Source organism: Oncorhynchus mykiss, chromosome 7 (assembly GCF_057628025.1).
Source record: "Oncorhynchus mykiss isolate SJ-2025 chromosome 7, ASM5762802v1, whole genome shotgun sequence".
Classification (NCBI taxonomy): Eukaryota; Metazoa; Chordata; class Actinopteri; order Salmoniformes; family Salmonidae; genus Oncorhynchus; species Oncorhynchus mykiss.
The window spans coordinates 35,167,116-35,194,482 of NC_143028.1; the positions used below are offsets into that span (position 1 = coordinate 35,167,116).

Consider the following 27,367-nt stretch of genomic DNA (forward strand, 5'->3'; position numbering starts at 1 on the left):
TTTATGAAATTCCAAACACAGTATAAACAAATGACCTGTATCTAATAATATTCAAAAATATATCACAACACTTATGCAGAAAGTTACTGAGCACTTCAGTATGGTACATTCTATTGTCTGTGGAGATTGCATGGCTGTGTGCTCGATTCTATAAAACTGTTAGCAACGGGTGTGGCTGATATAACAGAATCCACTAATTTGAAGGGTCCACATATTAACGGAGAAATTGAAAGTTAAATCATACCATAGTTGAATATTTATTTTCTTAATTTATGGTTAGGCATTATACTAATTGATGGAAACATTGTAGCCTATGTTAGCCAATTCATTCAAATAATCCTATAGCTGTGTATGGGGATACTTTATTTTATAATTAGGCTGCAATAAATAAATACAGACCTGATCCAGATAAAATGACAGCTTGTGTTCAGTTACTGGATTTTCTTTCTCCTGAATACATCTATTTAATTATATCATAATATCTCTCCTTGCTATATGAACACAATGTCCCGTATCGTTTTTTTTTTATTTTTTTTGGGGGGGGGGGGGGGGGGGGGGAACAACAACATAAAAGTGTTACAAAACCATTCACATCATGGCCATCATCCATGTATGAAACGCATGATTGAAAGTGTGTCTTTGTGTAATTATGTCAAAATGCCTCCTTCCAAGTCCCTTGAGCATATGAAAATGAGGATGATGACTAAAACGTATTGTCTGCTCCCTCATGGATCAGGGTACCGTCACAGGACAACAAATAATTCATATCAATTTTCATTGGATCGAACAATTGATTCCTGCGTTAACAATGACACGTCTTTGATCTCAGGTTTTTTAAATGACTTGAAAAATAAGTCAAAATCTAGCAGTATGAGATATACTATGTCATTTTGCAATATAACGTGCAATTTCTTCCAGGATAAGGATAAACCTTCAGGACTTAAGAACCAATTGATGCTGTATATGCAATGCAGTCGGAGACTCTGTAAGGAGGGTGTGAGGAAATAGCGGGGCATCCGGAGGCATGCAGAGGCCTAATTGAGCCCTGTACCTCCCAAATTTTGTAACATTGCGGAGGGCTCTGCATAGACATGATTGGTTGACGGTAATTGGGGGGCGGGAAGTCCTGTACAAACACAAACTTACTTCCTTGACAACTTCCTTCACACCAGCTCTGCTCAACAGCTCTGCGCTGCTCCACGAAGCTCAAAACATATGAATGCCCGGACTTCTGCAGAGTCCGTATCACTGTAAAGGCCAATGCAGACTGCAGATTGACATGTAGCACCTTTAACTGTCATTAATGTAACAGTAAATACTGACACCTAGTGGAAAGAAATAGATAATGGGTTAAGACGAATGTATTAAATTGACTTGTAAATAAACCCTGGATTGAGGATGCTATGTATTGGCCATTGTGAGGCTTTGAAGCCACAGGTCGGCCATATTGTCACTCCCCAGTAGGAGCAGTCCTCCATAGGATTGAATGGAATTCTACAGTGTTTCAAGGATGAAATTACATATATTTAGGTATTGTTTTGCATAGCTCACAAATCTAATTTCAAAGTATGCATTAAGGAGGCAAAAATGAATGTCGACATTAATACATGCATTTCTATAGCTTCCAAAATATTTTTTACAACGGTGGGTGAGTGCCAAGATGGAGGCACGGTGGCTTCAACACAGCACCCTCTATCAGTCATCTCTTGAACATACACTATATATACAAAGTATGTGAACACACCTTTAAATTTGTGAATTCGGCTATTTCAGCCACACCGTTGCTGACAGCTGTATAAAATTGAGCACACAGCTATGCAATCTCCATAGACAAACATTGGCAGTAGAATGGCCATAAAAATAATCTCTCCTCGGTTGCAACACTCACTACTGAGTTCCAAACTGCCTCGAAGTAACGTCAGCACAGGAACTGTTCGTCAAGGGAGCTTCATGAAATAGGTTTCCATGGCTGAGCAGCCGTACACAAGATCACCATGCGCAATGCCAAGTGTCGGCTGGAGTGGTGTAAAGCTCACTGCCATTTGACTCTGGAGCAGTGGAAACGCACTCTCTGGAGTGATGATTCACACTTCACCATCTGGCACTCTGACCGACAAATCTGGGTTTGGAGGATGCCAGGAGAACGCTACCTGCCCCAATGCATCGTGCCAACTGTAAATTTCGATGGTGGAGGTATAATGGTCTGGGGCTGTTTTTCATGGTTCGGGCTAGGTCCCTTAGATACAGTGAAGGGAAATCTTAACGCTTTAGCATACAATGACATTCTAGATGATTCTGTGCTTCTAACTTTGTGGCAACAGTTTGGGGAAGGCCCTTTCATATTTCAGCATGACAATGCCCCAGTGCACAAAGCGAGGTCCATACAGAAACGTTTTTTTGAGATTGGCGTGGAAGAACTTGACTGTCCTGCACAAAGCCCTGACCTCAACTGCATCGAACACCTTTGGGATGAATTGGAACACTCAACTGCGAGTCAGGCCTTAGTCGCCCAACAGCAGTGTCCAATCTCACTAATGCTCTTGTGATTGAATGGAAGCAAGTCCCCACAGCAATGTTCCAACATCTAGAGCAAAGCCTTCCCATAATAGTGCAGGCTGTTATGGCAGCAAAGGGGGGAACCAAATTCATATTAATGCCCATGATTTTGGAATGAGATACGTTTGGACATGAATTGTAGAAATAATTTGTTAAGACAGGAGTAATTGTTGTTAAGTTGTATTGAATAAAATTGGGAATACATGTCACATCAAGAGACGACACCTGACTATTCATTTTACTCACTAACAGTGTTACTTTAAGAAAATGTTTCTAGAAATGCTTTCAGAGGGAAAGAAACCTGACATGACAGTGTGAACAAAATGTTACAGTGATTTATTAAAGGTTCTAAAAGTTATAGCAGTTCCATTTTTTTTCACAGAATAATAAATTGCAGTTATAGAAAGTGCATTTATGAAATTCCAAACACAGTATAAACAAATGACCTGTATCTAATAATATTCAAAAATATATCACAACACTTATGCAGAAAATGGACCATCTGGAGTCCAGATTGATAACATAGAGTATATTTTTGCAGGGTGGCAGTACATGTCAGTAGAGATTGCATGCCTATATCATACACAAGTGTATCTTGCTCCTGTCATATTATACTAATAATACATTATTCAATGACAGAAGTGGAAATGGGGCTGAGAATTATCTTTACATGAAATCTGCTAGATGGCAAGGACTTGAACTGAATGAATTTGATGTCTACATTATCTTAATTGACTGTATTGCGACGACATCAAATTCACACATTCACACGGTAATGAGAGTTAGACTGTGTCTTCCGCAGTTTTTGCCTCATCAAATGCTCTCAACCTGTCGTTGCTGGCTTCTTTGGCAGCATTGTCCTTGTTGGACTCTTCTTCTTTTCCCTCCGGATTAGCCTTCCTTTCCTCCTCCTTTTTCTCTTTGTGCAACAACCGGTAGTTGATACCCATCCCCACGAACAGGAACACACTGGCAATAATAAGGATCACCCCACAGCTCTGGTAGGTGTATTGGTAGTCGTTGTAAATGTCTTTGAATTTACCTGTGGAAAAACAAAAGATTAATTCTAAATTGTATCATAAGTTAATAGTCTTTACTTTTCATAAAAAATAACCAGTTAGATGATTGTGTGTCTTTATATAGAAACACGGTGCTTAACTAAACTGCAAATACATGTCCGTGTGCACATACTCACCTAGTAAAGGGGGTCCTAACAAGACAGGCCCACACTCCACGATGGTGACCAGTCCCACTGCACTGGAGAAGCGCTGCGTTCCCACCAGGTCCATGAGCGTCTCAAACAGCACCGCACTCAGCCAGCCGAAGGCAAAGCCAAAGATGATGGCGTAGATAACAAAGCCTGTGTAGTCCACGGAGATGGGGGCCAGGATGTGGCACACGCCATTCAATAGCACAGAGCAGGCAAAGAAGTACTGCACCCTGGGTCGTATCCACTTGGTATTGGCCACAATGCCCATGGAGGGCCGGGCCACCATGTCCACAAAGGCCAGAATAGACAGCAGGAAGGCTGCCTTCTCTTTGGGGATGTCCCTGCTCTTGGCGAAGTTACTAAGGAACACCAGTGGGGAGAAGAGACCAAAGAACATGATGACGTTACCCATGAGGTAGAGCACGAAGCCCCGGTGTTTGAACAGCGAGAGGTCAATAAAAGTGTTGCACTTCTGCCCACATGTCATACTCTCTTTGGCAACATCTTCACTTTTCAAGGAAGACTGTGGTTTGGTTTCGATGGGTCTCATGAGAGAGCCAGCCACGCAGCAGTTGAACAGCAGGCCTCCCAGGATCAGGAAGCTGCCCCTCCAGCCAAACTGGTCAAATAACCAACTGTTGAGAGGGGCCAGGGTGGACAGGAACACCGGGCTGCCTGCCATGGCGATTCCATTGGCGATGGGCCGCTTATGGTAGAAGTACTTCCCAATCATAGTAAGGGCTGGGTTCAGATTGAATGCCAGTCCCAAGCCTGTTGAAATACATTTATAACAGTTCAAAACATATTTATGTTTAGTGATTTCCCATTGGTTTTAGTCTAGACTCAGGATACTAGAGTGGTGATAGAGTTCCTAAAGAGTTCCCTAGAGGGCGATAAAGGTCCTTAACAAAAAAAAGAAAAATGTGATCATAAATGAAAGAGGCCTACCTCTGACAAAGGTTGAAACAGTACCCATACTTAAGTAAAAGTAAAGATAACTTAACCTCGGATCTGACCCATTTTTTCAATTTTCGCCTAAAATGACATACCCAAATCTAACTGCCTGTAGCTCAGGACATGGATAGTCTCGATACAATTTGAAAGAAAACACATTGAAGTTTGTGGAAATGCATCAAGTACATCAAGTTCCTTATGTTACGCAAACTAGAAAGCACCATTCTTTCTTTCTTTTTTCCCTTTCTTTTATTTACGGACAGCCAGTGGCACACTCCAACACTCAGACATAAAAAAGTATTTATGTTTACCGAGTCTGCCAGATCAGAAGCAGTAGGGATGACAACGCGTTATATTGATAATTGTGTGAATTGGACCATATTGTTGTCCTGCCGGAGCAAGTATTTTTGGGCGTGAGGGAAAATGTATGGGAGTAAAAAGTACATATTGTCTTTAGGAATGTAGTTGTCAAAAAATATAAATAGTAAAGTACAGATACCCCACAAATCTGCCTAAGTTGTACTTCAAAGTATTTTTGACTTAGTTACTTTAGATCACTGACCTCCGACCACTCCCACACAGAAGTACAGTCCTTCCACTGAGTTACAGAAGGAGGCAGATATCAGTCCACACCCAGACAGTAATCCTCCACACATCATGACTGGACGACTCCCATACTTATTAACCAGGATACTGCTGATAGGACCTGAGACAAACACACACACACACACGTCACAAATGACAAATGCAATACCAAACAGTCAAGATGGTTCACGTGTAGGGAAAAGTCACATTAGGCAACCATGCCCAAGCAAAACTGACTTTACCATTATGACTATTGAAATCAAATGTTGATGACCTTTATAGGGTGGCATTCCTTTCTCTTTATTGTTATGTATTCACGTGGTTTTAAATATGTTCATAGAGAAGATTCCTTTCTTTATTCAAAATGTGATAAAGGGAAAATGTATGATAAGAAAAGCCAGATAACTTCAGAGAGATGTTATATTTGACCACTAGAGGTCCCCAAAGCCACAGTTCTGAGAAACACCGGCGCAGCCAGAGATTCAACACAACTTGTGCAATGATTTCTCTCACTGCAGCACTGCAGCAATTTCTCTGGTCTGGCGACTGTTCGCAATGCAATCTCACACAAAACAAGACAATCACAATGAAATTGTGAGGTGTCGCCGCGGCTTGTGTGCTCCTAACGTAGGTGCTGAGAATGACAAAAGAAGATGTCTCTAAAGAGCCCTTCAGAACAAGGCTACTGTAAAATCCTGCTTCATTCTGCTCTGTGGGTGATCGTGTGTGTGCAGGATGATGTGTGTGTGTGTGTGTAAGAGAGAGGTTTTGTATAGATAAAAAAAAGTTGAAAGTACTTGAACACAGGATACAATTAGGACTGAAACCATAAAGTACATTGCATTTTATGTCCACTGTCTCCAAGCAGCATACTTAGCACAACATAAAAACAGCAGAGTAGGCTACACTTAATGCGTCCACATGCTTCCCAGACAAAACAGTTTGTGCATACATTATGATGACATTTGGTGACGTTTTCGTTCGTTTTGGACTTTGGTAAGGGTTTTGTTGGCTGTTTGGGAACACAACATTTTTTCTCAAGGCCAGTCGAAGTTCGGGAGTCTACACCACTTCGTCGGTGACTGGTCAACATTAGGGATTCTTCAATAAAGTCTTTGTCATTCAACGAGAAAATACTGCATTTTTCATGAAAAATACTGCATCAAACATCATGTTAGTCATTTAGCAGACGCTCTTATCCAGAGCGAATTACAGTAGTACTAATGAGTGCATACATTTATCATACTTTTTCGTACTGTTCCCAAGTGGGAATCAAACCAACAACCCTGATGTTGCAAGAGCTATGCTCTACCTACATCTTAATTAGATGTACAATTGCGCAAGATCTCCTTGGCAAAAAAAATTAAAAATGTGTGACAGATTTCTTGAGTTATCTTCAATTAATTGTGACTATTTTGAGGACTGGCTATCGCGTCTCAAAGTGGACAAACAGTACTCTTGCCGATTTCTTCATTTTTTTCAAGCAAAGGTCTTTTAAGGGAGTATGCAAGCACACTTTTCGTTTCACCTAGCCGACATCAGCACTGAAGCACGGTGACTCCTTTAGGCAGACTCATTCCCTATGGGTATCCTACCATAAGTCCCATGTAATAGTAAATACTATCCCTTCATTTTGAAAGATGGGTACAATACATTGAAAGGGAAATTACTTTGTCCCACCCATTGTACCACCAATGTCTGAATATACAGTTCATTGTCTGTTGATGTGACTTGATAAACATACTCCACATTTTTCTAATCAATGATGGCCTCAGGTTCACCCCACAGTCTACTACTACAGCACATGCCCTATTATCTTCCCTACTGGAAACATTGGAGGCTGTTCACAATATCATAATTTTGTTATTGTCTTAGACTGCAACATATTCATTCCATTAAGGTGTGGCTGAATCTGAGGTTTTGGCAACACCAATTCAAGGTAACTACGGATTATAAACTGAGCCTAACCACAGCTAGCTCACTACACTATGTGAACATATGCCTACTCTCTGTCTGCATGCCCACCCTCTGTCTGGCTTACAACAACAGGGCCTAAATGGGAGCGAAGATCGACGTGGAAGATGCTTCAGCCTCCCTGCCAAATCTCGGCACCACTGAAGGAACCTAAATAGAATGTGACGGTTTTTATTTAGAGGTTGTCCAGACTCATTTGCCAGCTCGGAACACGACAAAGGCTTCTTAGATTCTAATGCAGGCTGGGCTAAACTCCAACAAAGAGCCTGTCCCCGCCCTTTTCAAAGATGAGCTGGTGAGGGGGTGGGGGGGTCTGAGGAGGTAGCCTATGACCAAACCTGACCATGTCAGACATTGTGAGAAGGATAGGTAAGAAATTCAAGAGGGGACAAGAGGACTATGTCCCAGTGTCCCAGTGAATGTATTAATTTTCCATAACAATCTTTTTTTCATAGCATTCATGGATGACACACAAATACTATTCAATAAACTGTTATGGCGACTTACAGTTAAATAAGGCAAGCAACACAAGCCATTTTCTGTTGTGCAAGAATAGCCTACCTATCAAAAATGTTACATGTATGGATTGCCACTGTGGTGCTGCTTGGTATTTGCGAGTCTAGGCAGGTTACTGTTAAGTACTTCAAGACAACTGTAAAAAAAGGTTTTTCTAAAGACAATTGATTCAATGACTCACTGACTCATTGAACTACAATCTAGAAGAACACAGGGTAGCCTAGTGGTTAGAGCGTTGGACTAGTAACCGGAAGGTTGTGAGTTCAAACCCCCGAGCTGACAAGGTACAAATCTGTCGTTCTGCCCCTGAACAGGCAGTTAACCCACTGTTCCCAGGCCGTCATTGAAAATAAGAATTTGTTCTTAACTGACTTGCCTGGTTAAATAAAGGTAAAAATAAAAAAAATAAAAAAAATATTGTGTGCCGTTGGACATCACCCCCACTTTAAGGCTTGCCAGGACTGGGTCGTAGACGTCATTAGGGTCTGATTTTGACAGGGCCTGTGTATTCTGGTCCTGTACAGGGGTTAGAGGTAAGCCCACACAGTAACATGTTCCTCATCATGCACAGGCAGTGATGTGTCCAGAACCTAGCTAACAGGAAACCTACTCAGAGCTCAGAGAGGGAGAACTGGAATCTACTGGGAACCATCTGAGACAATCTTACTGCATGACCCGGTGACCTGGCTTTCACCCATGCAGCTCCTGAATGTGTGCCTGAGCTAGGTGTTATCTTTTGAAGGAATGTACTGCTGAACAATAAATAGCAGTGATTCACTGATCTGGTGGGGGCCAGCCACGGCAGCTTTGTACTTCAGTAGGTTATTGACTGCTTATCTGTCTGAGTGGACTATACTTACACACATGATGCCGGTCGCTTATATACTAAATTAGGATTATGGTTCCGAGATCATTCAAGAATTCATAAAGTGCTGCTATTACTGAAGCTTGAACTACTATACTCTGTATGTAGTTTGTACTACTACACGTGAAACATATCGGCACTAATCCTCTCATGAGTTCAATGTTTTGGTAATTACTCGTACAGTTGTTTATCTTACACGTTATTCTAAACAGGCACTACTACTAAGCCGGCTGAAAACGCTGGCAATTTGTGCAGTTAATAACAATGTTTAGTAACTTTGATGAGACAACACCACGCCAGTTTATCTCCCCTCCTGGAGAGAAAACAGACAATGCCGACAACGCTTTGTTATCTGACGCCAGACCTCGGACAAGGAGCATGAGAAGGAGAGTCCCTCTGATTGCTGTTCTGTGTGTGTGTGTTGAATGTCATGCAGATGAAAAGAGGCGTGTCACCGGTTCACGGGGCAGACCTGTTTAACATCACCCAGCATTTGATTCACCCCAGTCCCCGCTGGTACAGGAAGCCAGACCAACCGACACACTCACAGTGGTCTGCCTGACTTTCATGTTGGCCATTTCATCTCCTCAGCCTCAGATGTCACCTGGGACAACATTGACGTGATCAGAGCATTAACAAGCACACTGGAAAGAGAGGAACCACATCCACAGAGAATCAGGAGACAGCTACCGTTGCACTATTAAAGACGATGCTTCTGAAGAGTAAAAGCATTCCCATTTCGTTTAATTTCAAAGACAGTGGTTTGATTCAGGCCTCGCCGTCTCGTTTTGGACAATACACTTCATCTTGATGTGATGCCCAGTGACCTCACGCCACATAGTCAATGGGTGGGAAACTATGGGAGCTCTGTGTGACTGAAGAAAAGAAGGTGCATGAACGGTCTACTGAGCAAAGGGTAGTGTGTATTTTTCAATCGCATTCGCACTGAAAGGTATACAGAGAATACAGAGAGGCCTAACATAGGCTTCCAGATTACATTCATGTTACAAGGAGCAGTCAGAGCATGAAGGACGATGGTAGACATTTTCTAAGTTGTTGTCGTATCTATCATTCACATTTTTTTTGCATCAAATTAAATATCTAAAAGAAAGCCAAGTTGAAGTTTCCAAAGTCTCAAACGTCATCTTGAGAGCTTGTAGTGCGACACGATTTGGGACACATGCTTAATGAGCTACAGTAGCTAAAAGGTGTCAGTAGCACTTAAAAATGATCATCACCATTCCCTTCATGGGATTCCCAAGCTTTAGTAGGACACTATTGGGGTGTTCAGCAGCTGTTATTACTGATGACAATATCAATGTAGCTAATGTGCTCTTAGGCAGCGGTTACATGCTGCCAACAACAGGCCTGGGTTGAAGTAGCGTTTGTTTTCTATAAAATATTTTAGCTCTGCTTGATTGAGTTACGCCTGGCGCAATGGAACCAATTAAATGGTCGCTTGGTCCGTTCCCTGCCAAGGCTCAATCAAAAGCTCAATGTATTGGAAAGAAAGCAAATACCCTTTGAACCCAGGTCTGTTACACAATGCTCCACTACTCACTCTGGCTGAGCATCTTACAGCTCACTTCTGCCACACACTATCTCATCACACTAGCTCTTCCTACTGGGAAATTAACACATTCCGTTTGCAATTCTAATATGTTCCATGGCATGTAAAATGTGTAATGTATTTAGGAACAAAAAAAATGCACCCCATTCTTGCTTTTCAGGCGTTTGTGAAAGCAAAGATGGCTGGAGTACACATTTAACATGTTAGAATTTAATTTGTGTGAAAAAAACGTTATTGTGTTATTACTGTATATCCAAAACGTTTTTAATTAACATGTACATTTCTGGGAGTGGTGTACTATTCCATCTTCCAGCTCACCTCCTGCGTACATGACTGCCAGCATGATGGAGGAGATCCAGGACACCTGGCTGCTGGAGCAGTCGAAGATGACCTCGATCTCCTTGAAGAAGACAGTGATGGACTTGGGAAAGGCAAAGGAGAAGCCGATGGAGATGAAGGCTCCCACCACCACCGCCCAGCCCCAGCCCCCCTCTGGAGGGGTGTACCCCTGGGGTCCTCCAGTGGCAGGCGGCATGGCTGCTGCTCACCAAGCTCCTCTGCACAGGACCCTACACAGCAATGGGCACCTGTTGGAGAAAGATGAATAAAGTTTTCAGAAACATGTCATCGTTTAAACAAAGCTAGAACTGTATGTTTTATTATTTATTTTTTATGAATCAAACTATGTTATTAAACAATGTTTCACAAAGTGAACATGAACATTAATCACAAAAGTAAATATGTATGTTCAAGGAAGACTTGTTCTTTACTGTTAAGGTCAGATCAATTAAAATATAACTTCATTTGTCACATGCTTCGGAAAGAACAGGTGCAGACTAAAGGTGAAATGCTTACTTACGGGCCCTTCTCAACAATGCACAGAGAAATAATATAGAGAAATAATAGAAAAGTTCATTAAACACGTGGCAATTTTTTTTGTTGCCGTGCTGATGACATCTATATCGGTCCACTAATTCAGGACTAGTAAAGGCACAGTCCAATACTTTTGTGATAAAAAAAAAAACGAAAGTGTTTACCAGCATTTGTAACGTGAGTCTGATAATTATTTGTACAAAACAGTACATCTGATAATAATTGTGGAATATAAAAAATTCTTGCTTGGTCTAACTGAAATGGTCTATTCATTTATTTTCCATAGATGCTTTTATTAAGAGCAACTTCCCATAGTGACTGCTTACATTTTCATACTTTTCTGTACTGGTCCCCCATGGGAATTGCACCCACAACCATAGCATTGCAAGCAGAATGCTCTACCAAGTGAGCCACATCCTCACCTCACAGCATTACAAACCACTTGATGTCTCAATTACTGTATTGTGTTTTTGTTCATGGTTATGAAAAGTCTACAGGTACAAACCTAGATGACCAATCAATATACAATACAGTAGTGCACATTTACATTACGTGGTTTGTAAGGATGGTAATCTAATACTGCACAAAAAGTGGTTGTTGCCCGTAACTTTGCACCTTTTTGATGTACATGTTTGAGGACAGGGACTTGTTCCTTCTGGATTCCATTAGAATGACAATCACAGAGAATGGGACAGGGTAACAACTCTTACAATTACAACTATTGAATCCTGAAAGATACTGTTCTTAATTATACAACTACTTTAATAATACTATTAAAGGCCCAGTGCACTACTATTGGGAACAATATTTCCTGCAGCATCGTCAGCACCCCTACTTTCGCGCGGCTATCTTTGGTAGATATCACAGGTGTGTCATGGTAATTTGCTTCAGTGAATCAATGTTATTGCAACAATAACTAAATATCAAACAGCGAGAGGGGTAAGGCACGCATGAAAATGTCCTGTTAACATCAATGGCTTGATCATTTAAATGTTGACTTAATCGGGCAATCAGTAGTCGCTTATTAACGCATAAACGCTTCATGAGCTTAGTTCAACTGTCGTACCCCATCAGAGCCAGAAATATAAGCTTGTTTTACTTCAACGTTTGTAAACAAAGTCAATCTAAATGAACAGGCTCCACTGGCTGTTTGTTTACATTTTGGTAAGAAGCCTCAAAACATCGTTAAAACTATCATTTTGAAATCATGGATGCTCAGTCCTTGCATCCATAGTTCCGTCTATGAATTTGATAGAGGTGACATTTCTCCAGCCCCACCCCTCGGCTTCTTGCCAAAACAGGGGTTGGGGAGTACGCTTTGTTATTGGTTTACCTGCTGGTTGCCAACTTTCGATAGTTTCAACTTTAGGCCATTTGCATGATTATTTCTTACCAGTGTATGAAACGCAGAATCCATAACTTCATCCTCCGGGATTTCACAAGTAAATGGATGAATTTGATTTGCCAAAAAGACGCATCCTAAAAAGCCCAATATTGACTGTGTGGGTGGCATTTCTGGAGCTGCTTTTTTACACCTTCTGTAATTCCAGCCGTCCATTATACTCCCACGACTCCTCACTTCTGAGCTGCTGAATACAGGCCCATCTCCAGAGTCACATGGCTTATTGTATTGTTTACACTGGGGAGCCCATCCGCAGTGCAAATGGATCAAACCGTGAACATGTGTTATATTTAGCTTCCTCCAAAAGCTAAGGCTTTCATAAAGAGGCTGATGATTTAGAGCTTCTGCATGTTCGGCGGAGAGGACTCTTGATCTAAACAAAGTTTACGGCCCTTTGTGGTGGTGAAAACAACATGGGATTAGCAGTTTGGTGTACGGTGCAGCGGTGCCTCGGCATGGACCGTATCTTTCCAGAGTTTTGAGAAACTGTGACGCCAAGCTGAGAGTTGAGCTGGGGGGGGGGGGGGGGGGGGGGGGGGGTGATAGGATTGCACTGATTGAATGCTGAAGTCTGGAGGAAAGTGGGGCGTTTTTTGTTTTGTTTTTCAAAAGCCCATTCCTCCTAACACTGTCCAGACAGAGCTTTGATGCAAAGGTAATATAACGAGTCAATGACCGACAGTGGGCTTTATGTATGGCAGCCTCTGAGTGTCTCGTTTGAACACAAACATTTTTCCAGGGTGGGACTACGTCTTATACAGAAACCCGTTAATGTCGGCGACGACATATTGCATGTTGCACAGTGTAACAGGAATTTCCAGGTAAACAAAAAGGAGAGCAGCTGTTGATAATATCGATCAAAGAGCTGCCTGTTTTAAAAAATATATATTTTACAATTTGCAGCATGGGAATTTAACCTAGATATAGGGAAGGTTAAGGGGGGCACCTAGTCAGTTGTACAACTGAATGCGTTCAACTGAAAAGGCTCCCATTGGAGTCTCTTAAAGTCATTCACCGTGCCATGCTGGTTTACAATGTTCCTTTGTTAGCGGCTGTAGAGAGAGAAAGGAAAAATAAGACGGTGTTTCCCTATTAACTTCAACTAATTCAGCCCATGCAGTTATATTGCACAGGAGTTTGTACATATCCAAAGTGCACTTATCAGGAGTGGACTGCACTGTTTAATAGGTGTGAGAATGCAATGTACGGGGTGTACTCTTACAGCCGTCACTTCCTGCCCTGGGAACAAAGGTCAGCAAAAAAGACATGTCTCTATCTGAAAATAGTCTTTACACTTTCAACAGGCAGTCTCTCCACACTTACATGTTTGTGCTAGAGCACAGGGCACACACGCCGTGTACATTTTGTACATTCTGTGCATGGGGTCAGGAAGTTTGTTGAGTCCCACACAAACAACACCGTGTAATAATATTCTGTTTAAATTCATGAATGGAGGAGAAAATCAGGACAAAGACAATAACGTATATTAACGATTTATAAACCCATCAAGGTTATGAATAATGAAATAAACAAGGGCGGCAATTTCCTCCACTCAAGAATACTGAAAACTTTGCAGACTCTTGAGTTGAAAACTCAATTTGATCCTGCTTTCTAGGTTTACCATGTGCAGACAGCATGCATGGAGGATGAAACATGAGTCAGGGGAACAGGGCGAATGGAGAATGGCCCCCTCATTGGCTTAAGTTCTGTAATAAGCAGCCAAAGTGGGAGGCCTGAGAGTGCCACTTGAGATGGAATATGCTGCTTCAAACGTGCCAGCGGCACATGTGCTCGGCGCTACAGGGTATTAGCTGTGCCACAACAAGGTCTATGTCTTATCTTATACAAGGTTCAATCCCTAGCAGACATCTTGTCACTTCAGAGAGGCGCACAAGCCCGGGGATCAGAAGCCCCAGGACTTTAAGCGAACATGGCCCCCCAAATGGATGTGTGACTAACAGAAACTAATGTGGATCAGGTCAGGACAAAAGTTGGGTTGCTGGACCAATATTAGGTTATTTCAGTATGCTCTTCTAAAGCCTACGATACAAGCAGTGGGATTTAGGCTTGAACGCTTGGTAGGAATGAGTTGGAGAGTTCAGGTCCTGGCCTATGGTTTTGTAGTAGGCGATCCCCATTGATTTCCATTGCAGCCATGCCTCAAACACCCTCCTCAATACTATAACGACCCCAAAGTGTGCCATCGTGATCATGACCATCTGTCAATGCTTTTCACGGCATGAACAATGAAAGAAATTGCCATGTTTTTTTTCCCGCACCCGTCACTCACATAACAACCTGACATACTGTATGTGTCACATCAAACGTACAAGTGAGATGCCCCTTTCTTTTCCCATGTCGACAAATCGACATCTCAGAGCTAATGCAGATGGATGTATGGGTTGCGTCTTACCTTGCCAGCAGATCTTTCTAAATCCAGATGAGCTCTGCAGGCTGAGATGGGGAGCTCTCACCGAGGCACTTCAGCGCAGGACAGACTGCATACTGTACTATATCCTAAGTGGATCTGTGGAAGAAGCAGAGACCTCTGCAGAAGTCTGGTCCAGAAAGTCTGAGAGACAGTCCCAAACTATAATTAATACTTCAGAGTCAGCATAAGGGCTAGTCTGTGAAGTGGAAGGGAAGTGGACAAAAGTTTGGTTCATTCAGTGGCCAGATCAAACAGCTGGGCCGGCCAAGGCACTAGAGTGCGAACTGGTGAGGTCAGTCCAGCCAGCCTCTTATTGGTTGTTTGAAGATTAGAGCCGTGCCCCTGAAATGTTTTCCCCTCCTCCTTGTCATGTGTCTCCACTCCAGCCCACACTAACTGTAGTACTGACCCTACAGGAGACATCTAACAGTGGGATACACACTAAAGTCTGGGCTTAAAGATCTAATTAAATGTATTGGTCACATACACATATTTAAACAGATGTTATTGCAGTTGTGGCAAAATGCTTGTGTTCCTAGCTCCAACCGTGCAGCAGTTTCTAACAATTCACAACAATACACACAAATCTAAAAGTAAAAGAATGGAATTAAGAAATGTATAAATATTAGGATGACCAATGTCGGATAGGCATGAACTAAATACAGTAGAATAGAATAGAATCTGTACATACACCTTAGCTAAATACATTACACAGTACATACACAATTTCTGACATCAATCCTAGTAAAAATTCCCTGACTTAGGTCACTTAGGATGACCACTTTATTTTAAGAATGTGAAATGTCAGAATAATAATTGAGAGAATGATTAATTTCAGCTTTTATTTCTTTCATCACGTTCCCAGTGGGTCAGAAGTTTACATACACTCAATTCGTATTTGGTAGCGTTGCTTTAAATTATTTAACTTGGGTCAAACGTTTTGGGTAGCCTTCCACAAGCTTCCCACAACAAGTTGGGTGAATGTTGGCCTATTCCTCATGGTTGAGCTGGTGTATGTAGCCTAGTGGTTAGCGCGTTGGCCTAGCAACCAGAAGGTTATAAGTTCAAACCCCTGAGCTGACAAGGTACAAATCTGTCATTCTGACCCTGAACAGGCAGTTAACCCACTGTTCCTAGGCCATCATTGAAAATAAGAATTTGTTCTTAACTGACTTGCCTAGTTAAATAAAGGTAAAAAAAACTGAGTCAGGTTTGTAGGCCTCCTTGCTCACACACACTTTTTCAGTTCTGCCCACAAATCTTCTATATGATTGAGGTCAGGGCTTTGTGATGACCACTCCACTACCTTAACTTTGTTTTTCTTAAGCCATTTTGCCACAACTTTGGAAGTATGCTTGGGGTCATTGTCCATTTGAAAGACCCAAGCTCTAACTTCCTGACTGATGTCTTGAGATGTTGCTTCAATATATCCACGTAAATTTCCTCCCTCATGATGCCATATAGTTTGTGAAGTGCACCTGTCCCTCCTTCAGCAAAGCACCCCCACAACATGTGCTTCATGGTTGGGATGGTGTTCTTCAGCTTGCAAGCCTCCCCCTTTTTCCACCAAACATAACGATGGTCATTATGGCCAAACAGTTCTATTTTTGTTTCATCAGACAAGAGGACATTTCTCCAAAAAGTACGATCTTTGTCCCCATGTGCAGTTGGAAACCATAGTCTGGCTTTTTATTGTGGTTTCGGAGCAGTGGCTTCTTCCTTGCTGAGCGGCCTTTCAGGTTATGTCGACATAGGACTAGTTTTTCTGTGGCTACAGATACTTTGGTGCCTGTTTCCTCCAGCATCTTCACAAGGTCCTGGCTGATTTATTTTAAATTTCTCATGATGTTAAGCAAAGAGGCACTGAGTTTGAAGGTAGGCCTTGAAATACATCCGCAGGTACACATCTAATTGACTCAAATGATGTCACTTAGCCTATCAGAAGCTTCTAAAGCTCAATATATCCACATCATTTTTCTCCATCATGATGCCATCTATTTTGTGAAGTGCACCAGTCCCTCCTGCAGCAAAGCACCCCCACAACATGATGCTGCCACCCTTGTGCTTCATGGTTGGGATGGCGTTCTTCTGCATGCAAGCTCCCCCTTTGTCCTCCAAACATAATGATGGTCATTATGGCCAAACATTTGTATTTTTGTTTCATCGGACCAGAGGACATTTCTCCAAAAGTTACGATCTTTGTCCCCATGTGCAGTTGCAAACCGTAGTCTGACTTTTTTTATGGCGGTTTATATATATATATAAATATAAATATATATAAATATATATCTATATATATCTATATATATCTATATATATATATATATATATATATATATAAAACTCAGCAAAAAAAGAATAATCCTCTCACTGTCAACTGCATTTATATTCAGCAAACTTAACCTGTGTATATATTTGTATGAACATAGAAAGATTCAACAACTGAGACATAAACGGACATAACAAGAGACATAAACAAATTCCACAGACATTTGACTAACAGAAATTGAATAATGTGTCCCTGAACAAATGGGGGGGTCTCTTTAGTGTCCTAAGTTTTCATAACTGCGACCTTAATTGCCTACCGCCTGTAAGCTGTTAGTGTCTTAATGACCGTTCAACAGGAGCATGTTCATTAATTGTTTATGGTTCATTGAAGCATGGGAAACAGTGTTTAAACACTTTACAATGAAGATCTGTGAAGTTATTTGGATTTTTACGAATTACCTTTGGAAGACAGGGTCCTGAAAAAGGGCCGTTTCTTTTTATGCTAAGTTTATATATATAACTTATATTGTATTATACAGGGCATATTTGGAAAAGAAACCTAGGCCTATATACGTCTTCCCTGTTAAATTGAAGGTTAAATAAAAATTAATATATAGGATATCGAGAGTCAGAGCAGTCAGACAACTTTCTCCCTCACAAGCAACTTGTTTTGCTCACTTCTGGCCTCAGAAAATAATGTCAGAAATCCTTCTGATCACTTCAGAGATTAGCTGTAGGCGAGGCCTTAGTCCAACTCCCTCAGGTGTTATTTTGTTTTCTATGCTCAGGGCCTGGGAAAGGAAACATCTCCGAGCACTGCAGGAGGTTAAACAAACACAGAGCACTACTGTATTGTAATCAGCACTGATTGCTTGTAGGAAACCACCAAGTGACATCATAGCACTGACTGCTATTGAACAGCAACCTTTAGTCCTAGGTTAATTTCGTTGTCCCTCCCCTCATTAGAATCTAATGAGGACTTCTGAGGCATTTCATAGGGAGGATGGAGGATGTGACTGTCTGCTCCACCCACTACACAACAGTTGCACAACTACCAGCCAGGTTATCAGCTATATGACATGTTCACAAAAAAAGATGTCCTCCTATACATTTCAGTGAACAGTTTTGCATATCATGGCTTTGGGGCAATTCTTTCTACTAAGTAATTCAGGTAATACCGGATTGCATAATTAATCCTTCCCATAATCTTTTTCTTCACTTCCAGTCAGGGCCATTTCTTCCTATCTGCTCTGCTCTCTTTTTGAAAATAAATATTTTACCATTGCCAATGTGGTATAATAGATTAAACCACCACAACATCACAGGGTGCTCTCCTCTTGCTCGCTCTCTGAGAAGATACATTGTTTCAGGCTGTTATCATGCATGCAGCACCTGTTGTACATGCAGTGTGGATCACAATGAGCCATGCCTTGTTGGCCCTGCTTATCAGTCCAATCATACACTCACAATAGCCACCACTAACCTGTACCCCTGCACACTGACTTGGTACCGGTGCCCCCTGTGTATAGCCTCGTTACTGTTATTCTTATTATGTTACTTGTTATTCTTATATTTTACTTTAGTCTATTTGGTCAATATTTTCTTAACTCTTCTTGAACTGCACTGTTGGTTAAAGACTTGTAAAGTAAGCATTTCATGGTAAGGTCTACACTTGTTGTATTCGGCGCATGTGACAAGTAAAGTTGGATTTGATTTGATGTAGTCAGCTACCGGCTCCCACTGACCACATCAAATCACATGAATTTATTAAGCCCTTTTTACATCAGCAGATGTTACAAAGTGGTCATACAGAAACCCATCCTAAAACCCCAAGCAGCAAGCAATGCAAATGTACTGTAGAAGCACGGTGGCTCGGAAAAACTCCCTAGAAGGACATGAACCTAGGATGAAATCGAGAGAGGAACCAGGCTCTGAGGGGTGGCCAGTCCTCTTCTGGTCGTGCCTGGGTGGAGATTAAAAGAGTACATGTGAGTGTAAAACTCTCCAATCTAATCATTATAATCATTGACTGTCCAATCAAAGGTGGATCTACACTCAGAGACAATGACATCATCCCTTCCCAGTTCAAGATGCAGTAACTGGATGTCTGTTGGCTATGTAGTGTTTTTCCTGGACAAAGCAGTTCATAATTTTTTTTATTTTATCTTTATTTAACTAGGCAAGTCAGTTAAGAACAAATTCTTATTTATAATGATGGCCTACCCCAGCCAAACCCTAACACGGATAACCCTGGGCCAGTTGCTCGCCGCCCTATGGGACTCCCATTCACGACCAGTTGTGATACAGCCTGGAATCGAACCAAGGTCTGTAGTGACGTCTCTAGCACTGAGATACAGTGCCGTAGTCCGCTGCGATACTCGGGAGCCCACCGAGTGATTATTAGTTAATACGAATAAAGAAGTTGACTACTAAATTTCACCTGGCTGCGGTAATCAAGGCTGTATTTTTTTTAATCTCCAACAACAGGCAGTATCTAATAGTATCTGGCAAAGGGGATTTGTATACAGACAACCCATAATGACAAAGAAGCAATAAAGGGGAATGGTTTACAGACAACCCTTAATGACAAAGAAGCAGTACTCATACAAAATATACAAACATATACTGGGAGGTTCCTATATGAGGGGTATCTTTCCAATTCCACCGTAAAACTGGAGAATATATTGAATGTATATAGCCTCCGGATCACATTTAGTGGGGTGTTCCTTATGTTAAAAAGTGCATTAGTCTACTAGGGCAGTGTTTCCCAAGCCTGGTCCTCGAGTACCCCCAACAGTACATGTGTTCATTGTAGCACTGGACAAGAACACCTGATTCAACTTGTCAACTGATCATCAAGCCCTCAATGAGTTGAATGAGGTGTGTTGGTCCAGGGCTTCAACGAAAATGTGTTCTGTTGGAGGTACCGGAGGACCAGGGTTGGGAAACACTGTTAGGGGTGTTCCTTACTAAATGGTGTTCCTTCCACTTGATTCTAGAGTGTTTGTTGCGAAGTTCATTACCTTTAGAGGGGTGTTCCTTAACTTACGAAGTGCATTACTTTTCAACTTTCGATCGCAATCCACGATCTTCCACAATACTTTACATTTTAATTGGCCCCATAATTATTTAAGTGGGCTTACTGTACATTTTAGAGGGATGCTTCTTATGTTCTAAAGTGCACTACCTTTAGAGGGGTGTTATTAAATATTCCTATTTTCCATAATGTCAGTACTTGACATCCTGAAATGCAGACTATTCATCCTAGCCCAGACCTGGCTCTCTAATTGATGTGTGTGAGAGAAGGAATTAGGACACTCTACCAAACACTAACAATAGTGCACATGGTTTTATCTGTAGGATTACATCTGATTAACACAGCTATGTGAAAATTAGCCATTGACTTCCCAGGTCTGGATTTGCTAAGTTTCCCTATAGAATGATAAGCTTCATGATAATAGGCTCTGGGGTTATTACCATGGTAGTTGACTTACTCCACCATCCTGCTGCTGCACGAAATGAATAAAAGAGAGTGTTGATTAAAAAGCCTCTGTCTGTACCACGGTGACAGTTCTCGCTAAACATTCCAGTCCCTGGACAGGAGCATGACCACCCGTAGTGCAGCTACCGAGCAAAGATGATAACACTTAATGATATTTCATGAATAACCATGCAACAAGCGGGACTTGTATACTATATACAGTTACTGCTTGTCGAACATCTCATTACCAAATCATGGGCATTAATATGGAGTTGGTCCACCCTTTGCTGCTATAACAGCCTCCACTCTCCAGTTGGTGTTGGATCTTGGAACATTGTTAGAGGACTTGCTTCCGTTCAGCAACAAGCATTAGTGAGGTCGGGAACTGATATTGGGCTATTAAGCCTGGCTCGCAGTCGGCGTTCAAATTCATCCTGTCACGCCCTGATCTGTTTCACCTGTCCTTGTGCTTGTCTCTACCCCCATCCAGGTGTCGCCCATCTTCCCCATTATCCCCTGGGGACTTAGACCCGTGTTTTCTGTTTGTCTGTTGCCAGTTTGTCTTGTTTGTCAAGCTTACCAGCGTTTGTCCTGTCAGCTCTGGGTTTTTCCCAGCCTCTCTTTTGATGTCCTCCGTGACATGTTGAACTGGATCATCTTTGTCTTCGTCTATATTGATGACATCCTCGTCTTCTCCCGCTCCCCTCAAGAACACGTGCTCCATGTCCGACAGGTCCTTCAACGCCATCTGGAGAATCAGCTGTTTGTAAAGGTAGAGAAATGTGAGTTCCATCGCTCCACCATCGTCTTTCTGGGTTACATCTTCTCTGTGGGAGTGTCACCCGGGAAGGTGAGAGCAGTGATGGATTAGCCTCAGCCTACGTCCAGGGTACAGCTGCCACGTTTCCTGGGGTTCGCCAACTTCTATCGCCGCTTTATCCGGGGTTACAGTGCCCTGGCTTCCCCACTGTCAGCACTCACCTCGCCCAAGGTTCCGTTCACGTGGTCCCCAGCTGCTGACCGGGTGTTCCCGGGACCTAATAATGCTTCACTACAGCTCCCATCCTGGTTCATCCTGACCTATCTCGTCAGTTCGAGGTGGAGGCTGATGTTTCGGCTGTTGGAGTGGGGGCTGTCCTGTCCCAGCGTTCTGCCTTCGACCTCAAGCTACATCCCTGAGCCTTCTTCTCCCATTGCCTCAATGCCACGGAAAGGAACTACAATGTGGGGAATCGTGAGCTTCTCATGGTGAAGATCATGATGGAGGCACTGGCTGGAGGGGGTGGAACATCCATTCATCACGTGGACTGACCACAAGAACCTGGAGTATCTCCGCACAGCCAAGTGCCTCAACTTCAGCAAGCCAGATGGGCCCTGCTGTTCACATGGTTCAACTTCTCCCTCTCATACCAGCCGGGATCAAAGAATGTCAAGCCAGATGTACTATCCCGCCGCTAAAGGCCCAGGACTACTACCCGAGGGTTCCCAAGTTTTTTAGTCTCTCAGTCCCAGCTTTGATGCATCTGTACTGACCTCGCCTTCTGGATGACAGCGGGGTGAACAGGCAGTGGCTCGGGTGGTTGTTGTCCTTGATGATCTTTTTGGCCTTCCTGTGTTGTTAGGTGTCCTGGAGGGCAGTTGCGCCTTCTTCACCACACTGTCTGTGTGGACCATTTCAGTTTGTCCGTGATGTGTACGCCGATTAACTTAACTTTCCACCTTCATCACTACTGTCCAGTCAATGTTGAAGAAGAGGTGCTTCCTCGGCTGTTTCCTAATGTCCATGATCACCTGTTTTGTTGATGTTGAGTGAGGTTATTTAACTGACACCACACTCCGAGGGCCATCACCTCCCTGTAGGCCGTCTCGCACTTGTTGGTAATACCACTTTAGTGTTGTCTGCAAACTTGATGATTGAGTTGGAAGCGTGCATGGCCACGCAGTCATGGGTGACCAGGGAGTACAGGAGAGGGCTGAGAAAGCACCCTTGTGGGGCCCCAGTGTTGAGGATCAGCGGGGTGGGGATGTTTCCTACCTTCACCACCTGGGGGCGGCCCGTCAAGTCCAGGACCCAGTTACACAGGGCGGGGTCGAGACCCAGGGTCTCAAGTTTAATGACGAGTTTGAAGGGTACTATGGTGTTAAATGCTGAGCTGTCAATGAACAGCTTGAGTGGGTCTAGGGTTAGGTAGGGTAGAGGTGACATGATCCTTGACTAGTCTCTCAAAGCACTTCATCATGACAGAAGTGAGTGCTAAAGGGGCAATAGCCATTTAGTTCAGTTACCTTGGCTTTTTTGGGAACAGTAACATTGGTGAGCATCTTGAAGCCTGTGGGGACAGCAGACTGAGATAGGGATTGATAGAATTTGTCCGTAAACACACCAGCTAGCTGGTCTGCGCATGCTCTGAGGAAGCAGCTAGGGATGTCATTTAGGCCGGCAGCCTTGCAAGGGTTAACCTCTCTGGGATATTCGGGACGGTAGCGTCCCACACTGCCAACAGCCAGTGAAAGTGCAGGGATACAAATTCAAAATAACAAAAATCTCAGAATTAAAATTCCTCAAGCATACAAGTATTTTACACAATTTTAAAGATACAAGTCTCGTTAATCCAGCCACAGTGTCTGATTTCAAAAAGGCTTTACAGCGAAAGCACCACAAACAATTATGTTAGGTCACCACCAAGTCACAGAAAAACACAGCCATTTTTTCCAGCCAAAGAGAGGAGTCACAAAAGGCAATAATACAGATAAAATGAATCACTAACCTTTGATGATCTTCATCAGATGACACTCATAGGACTTCATGTTACACAATACATGTATTTTTTGTTCAATAAAGTGCATATTTATATCCAAATATCTAATTTAACATTGGCGTGTTATGTTCAGTAGTTCCAAAACATGCGGTGATTTTGCAGAGAGCCACATCAATTTACAGAAATACTCATAATAAACATTGATAAAAGATACAACTATTACACATGGAACTTTAGATAAACTTCTCCTTGATGCAACCGCTGTGTCAGATTTCAAAACAACTTTACGGTAAAACCATACCATGCAATAATCTGAGTACGGCGCTCAGAGACCAAAACAGCCAAAGAGATATCCACCATGTTGTGGAGTCAACATTAGTCTGAAATTATCATTTTAAATATTCACTTACCTTTGATGATCTTCATCAGAATGCACTCCCAGGAATCCCAGTTCCACAATAAATGTTTGATTTGTTCGATAAAGTTCATAATTTATGTCCAAATACCTCCTTTTGTTAGGGCGTTTGGTTAACAAATCCAAATACGTGTGCAAGTCCAGCCGAAAGGTCAGACGAAAAGTCCCAAAAGTTATACTACAGGTCGTAGAAACATGTCAAACGAAGTATAGCATCAAACTTTAGGATGTTTTAATCATAAATCTTCAATTATATTCCAACCGGAGAATTCCTTTGACTGTAGAAAAGCAATGGAACGCAAGCTAACTTTCACATGACCGTGCGTCACGAGCCCGTGGCAATCTGCCAGACACCTGGCTCAATCCCCTCTCATTCAGCCCCCCTTCACAGTAGAAGCATCAAACAAAGTTCTAAAGACTGTTGACATCTAGTGGAAGCCTTAGGAAGTGCAAAATGACCTCACAGACACTGTATATTGGAATAGCAATGAGTTGAAAAACTACAAACCTCAGATTTCCCATTTCCTGGTTGGATTTTACTCAGGTTTTCACCTGCCATATGAGTTCTGTTATACTCACAGACATAAATCCAACAGTTTTAGAAACTTCAGAGTGTTTTCTATCGAAATATACTAATTATATGCATTTTCTACCTTTTATGGCTGAGTAGCAGGCAGTTTACTCTGGGCACTTTATTCATCTAAGCTACTCAATACTGCCCCCCAGTCACCAAGAAGTTAACTAGTATAAATGTTTTACTCACGTTTGTCATGGAGAAGGAGAGCCCACAGGCTTTGGTAGCGGGCCGTGTCAGTGGCAATGTATTGTCCTCAAAGCAAGCAACGAAATGGTTGAATTTGTCTGGGAGCAAGACGTCGATGTCCGCTACGGGGCTGGTTTTCTTTTTGTAATACGTGACTGACTGTAGATCCTGCCACATCCGTCTTGTGTTTGAGCCATTGAATTACGACTTTACTTTGTCTCTATACTGACGCTTTGCTTTGCTTGTTTGTTTGCCTTGCGGAGGGAATAGCTGCACTGTTTGTATTCAGTCATGATTCCAGTCGCCTTGCCGTGATTCTCTCTTTCAGTTTTGCGCAAATGTTGCCATCAATCCAAGGTTTCTAGTTAGGAAAGGTTTTAATAGTCACAGCGGGTACGACATCTCCGATGCACTTGCTAATATACTCGCTCACTGAGTCAGAGTATATACATCAATGTTGTTGTCTGAGGCTATCCGGAACATATCCCAGTCCACGTGATCGACACAACCTTGAAGCGTGGAATCCTTATGGTCAGACCAGCGTTGGATAGACCTGAGCACGGGCGTTTCCTGTTTTAGTTTCTGTCTATAGGCCGTGAGCAACAAAATGGAGTCATGATCAGATTTGCTGATCGCAGGGAGTGGGATGGCTTTATATGCATTCGGAAATGAGAGTAGCAATGATCTAGAATGCAACCAACTCGTGTTGTGCTTTCAATATGCTGATAGAATTTAGGAAGTCTTGTTCTCAGGTTAGCTTTGTGAAAATCCCCAGCTACAATAAATGCAGCCTCAGGATGTATGGTTTCCAGTTTACAAAGAGTCCAGTGAAGTTCTTTCAGGGCCGACGAGGTATCTGCTTAGGGGATATACACAGCTATGACTGTAATCGATGAGAATGCTCTTGGAAGATAATGTGGTCAGCATTTGATTGTAAGGAATTCTAGGTCAGGTGAACATAAGGACTTGAGTTCCTGTATGTTGTTATGAGTAATGACTCATGGTGTAATCATAAGTCATACACACCGCCCTTCTTACCAGCGAGATGTTTGTTTCTGTCAGCGCGATACATGAAGAAACCGGGTGGCTGTACCAACTCTGACAACATATCTTTAGTGAGCCATGTTTCCGTGAAACAGAGAATTTTACAATGTCTGTCTCTCTGGAAGGCAACTTGTGCCCTAATTTCATCCACCTTGTTATCTAGAGATTGGACATTGGCGAGTAATATGCTCGGAAGCAATGGATGGTGTGCTCGCCTTCTGAGTCTTACCAGTAGGCCACTCCGTCGGCCTCTCCTGCGGCGACTGAGTTGTTCTGGGTCGGCCACTGGAATAAGATCCTATTTCCAGTGTGGAGGTCCAAACAAAGGATTTGCTTCGGGAAAGACGTATTCCTGGTCGTAATGTTGGTAAGTTGACATTGCTTTTATATCCAATAGTTCTTCCCGGCTGTATGTAATAACACTTGAGATTTTCAATGTACGAAATCATACATAAAAAACAAAAAGCTGCATAGTTTCCTGAGGACCTGAAGCGAGGCGACCATCTCTGTCGCTGCCATCTTACACACAGGGTGGCATCCTATGACGGTGCCACATTGAAAGTCAATTAACTCTAAAGTAAGGCAACATTCTACTGCCAATGTTTGAATGTGGAGATTGCATGGCTGTCTGCTCAATTTTATACACCTGTCAGCAATGGGTGTGACTGAAAAAGCCCAATCTACTAAATTGAAGGTGTGTCCACATACTTTTGTGTATATAGTGCATGTCCATAATCTTTCAAAATGCTAAAAATGTCTAAATGTTGAAATCAGGTGTGAACCAGAACTCTAAATTGTTTTGCAGCAGTAAATTATATTGTCATTCAACAAACGCATAGCAGGATCAAATCAATGGAGGACACAAAGTTCAGAGGTTTGATGTGACAAGGCAATTCCCCAAAAATTTGTAACATGTTCCTGAGGGGTTATCTAGAACATAAATAGCAACACTCTACAATGTATAGTATCAGTCAAAGGTTTGGGCACACCTATTCATTCTACGTTGTATAATAATAGTGAAGACATCAAAACTATGAAATAACACATATGGAATCATGTAATAACCAAAAAAATGATAAACAAATGAAAATATATTTGAGATTCTTCAAATAGCCACCCTTTTCCTTATTGATAACTTTGCACACTCTTGGCATTCTCTCAACCTGGAATGCTTTTCCAACATTCTTGAAGGAGTTCCCACATATGCTGAGCACTTGTTGGCTGCCTTTCCTTCACTCTGCAGTCCAACTCATCCCAAACCATCTCAATTAGATTGAGGTCGGGTGATTGTGGAGGCCAGGTCATCTGATGCAGCACGCCATCACTCTCCTTCTTGGTCAAATAGCCCTTACACAGCCTGGAGGAGTGTTGGGTCATTGTCCTGTTGAAAAACAAATGATAGTCTCACTTAGCGCAAACCAGATGGGATGGCATATCGCTGCAGAATGCTGTGGTAGCCATGCTGGTTAAGTGTGCCTTGAATTCTAAATAAATCACTGACAGTGTCACCAGCAAAGCACCATCACACCTCCTCCTCCGTGCTTCACAGTGGGAACCACACATGCGGAGATCATCCATTCACCTACTCTGCATCTCACAAAGACACAGCGGTTGGAACCAAAAACCTCAAATTTGGACTCATCAGACACATTTCCACCGGTCTAATGTCCATTGCTCTTGTTTCTTGGCCCAAGCAAGTCT

At 42.4% G+C, this 27,367-nt stretch overlaps 1 protein-coding gene across 2 annotated transcripts; it reads right to left on the minus strand.

Annotated features, from left to right (window-relative positions):
• Positions 1-2,875: 2,875 nt before the first annotated feature.
• slc16a1a (solute carrier family 16 member 1a) lies at positions 2,876-15,280 on the minus strand. Of its 2 annotated transcripts, XM_021609262.3 has the most exons (5): positions 14,919-15,280; positions 10,549-10,817; positions 5,283-5,426; positions 3,752-4,537; positions 2,876-3,598 (listed from the first exon to the last, which is right to left on the minus strand). In XM_021609262.3, exons 2-5 carry the CDS (start codon positions 10,763-10,765, stop codon positions 3,339-3,341), a joined length of 1,407 nt encoding a protein of 468 aa, XP_021464937.2. In that variant the 5' UTR covers positions 10,766-10,817; positions 14,919-15,280; the 3' UTR covers positions 2,876-3,338. The 2 variants fall into 2 exon arrangements, with proteins under 2 accessions (XP_021464937.2, XP_021464938.2); XM_021609263.3 differs by lacking the exon at positions 5,283-5,426.
• Between the last annotated feature and the right edge of the window lie 12,087 nt (positions 15,281-27,367).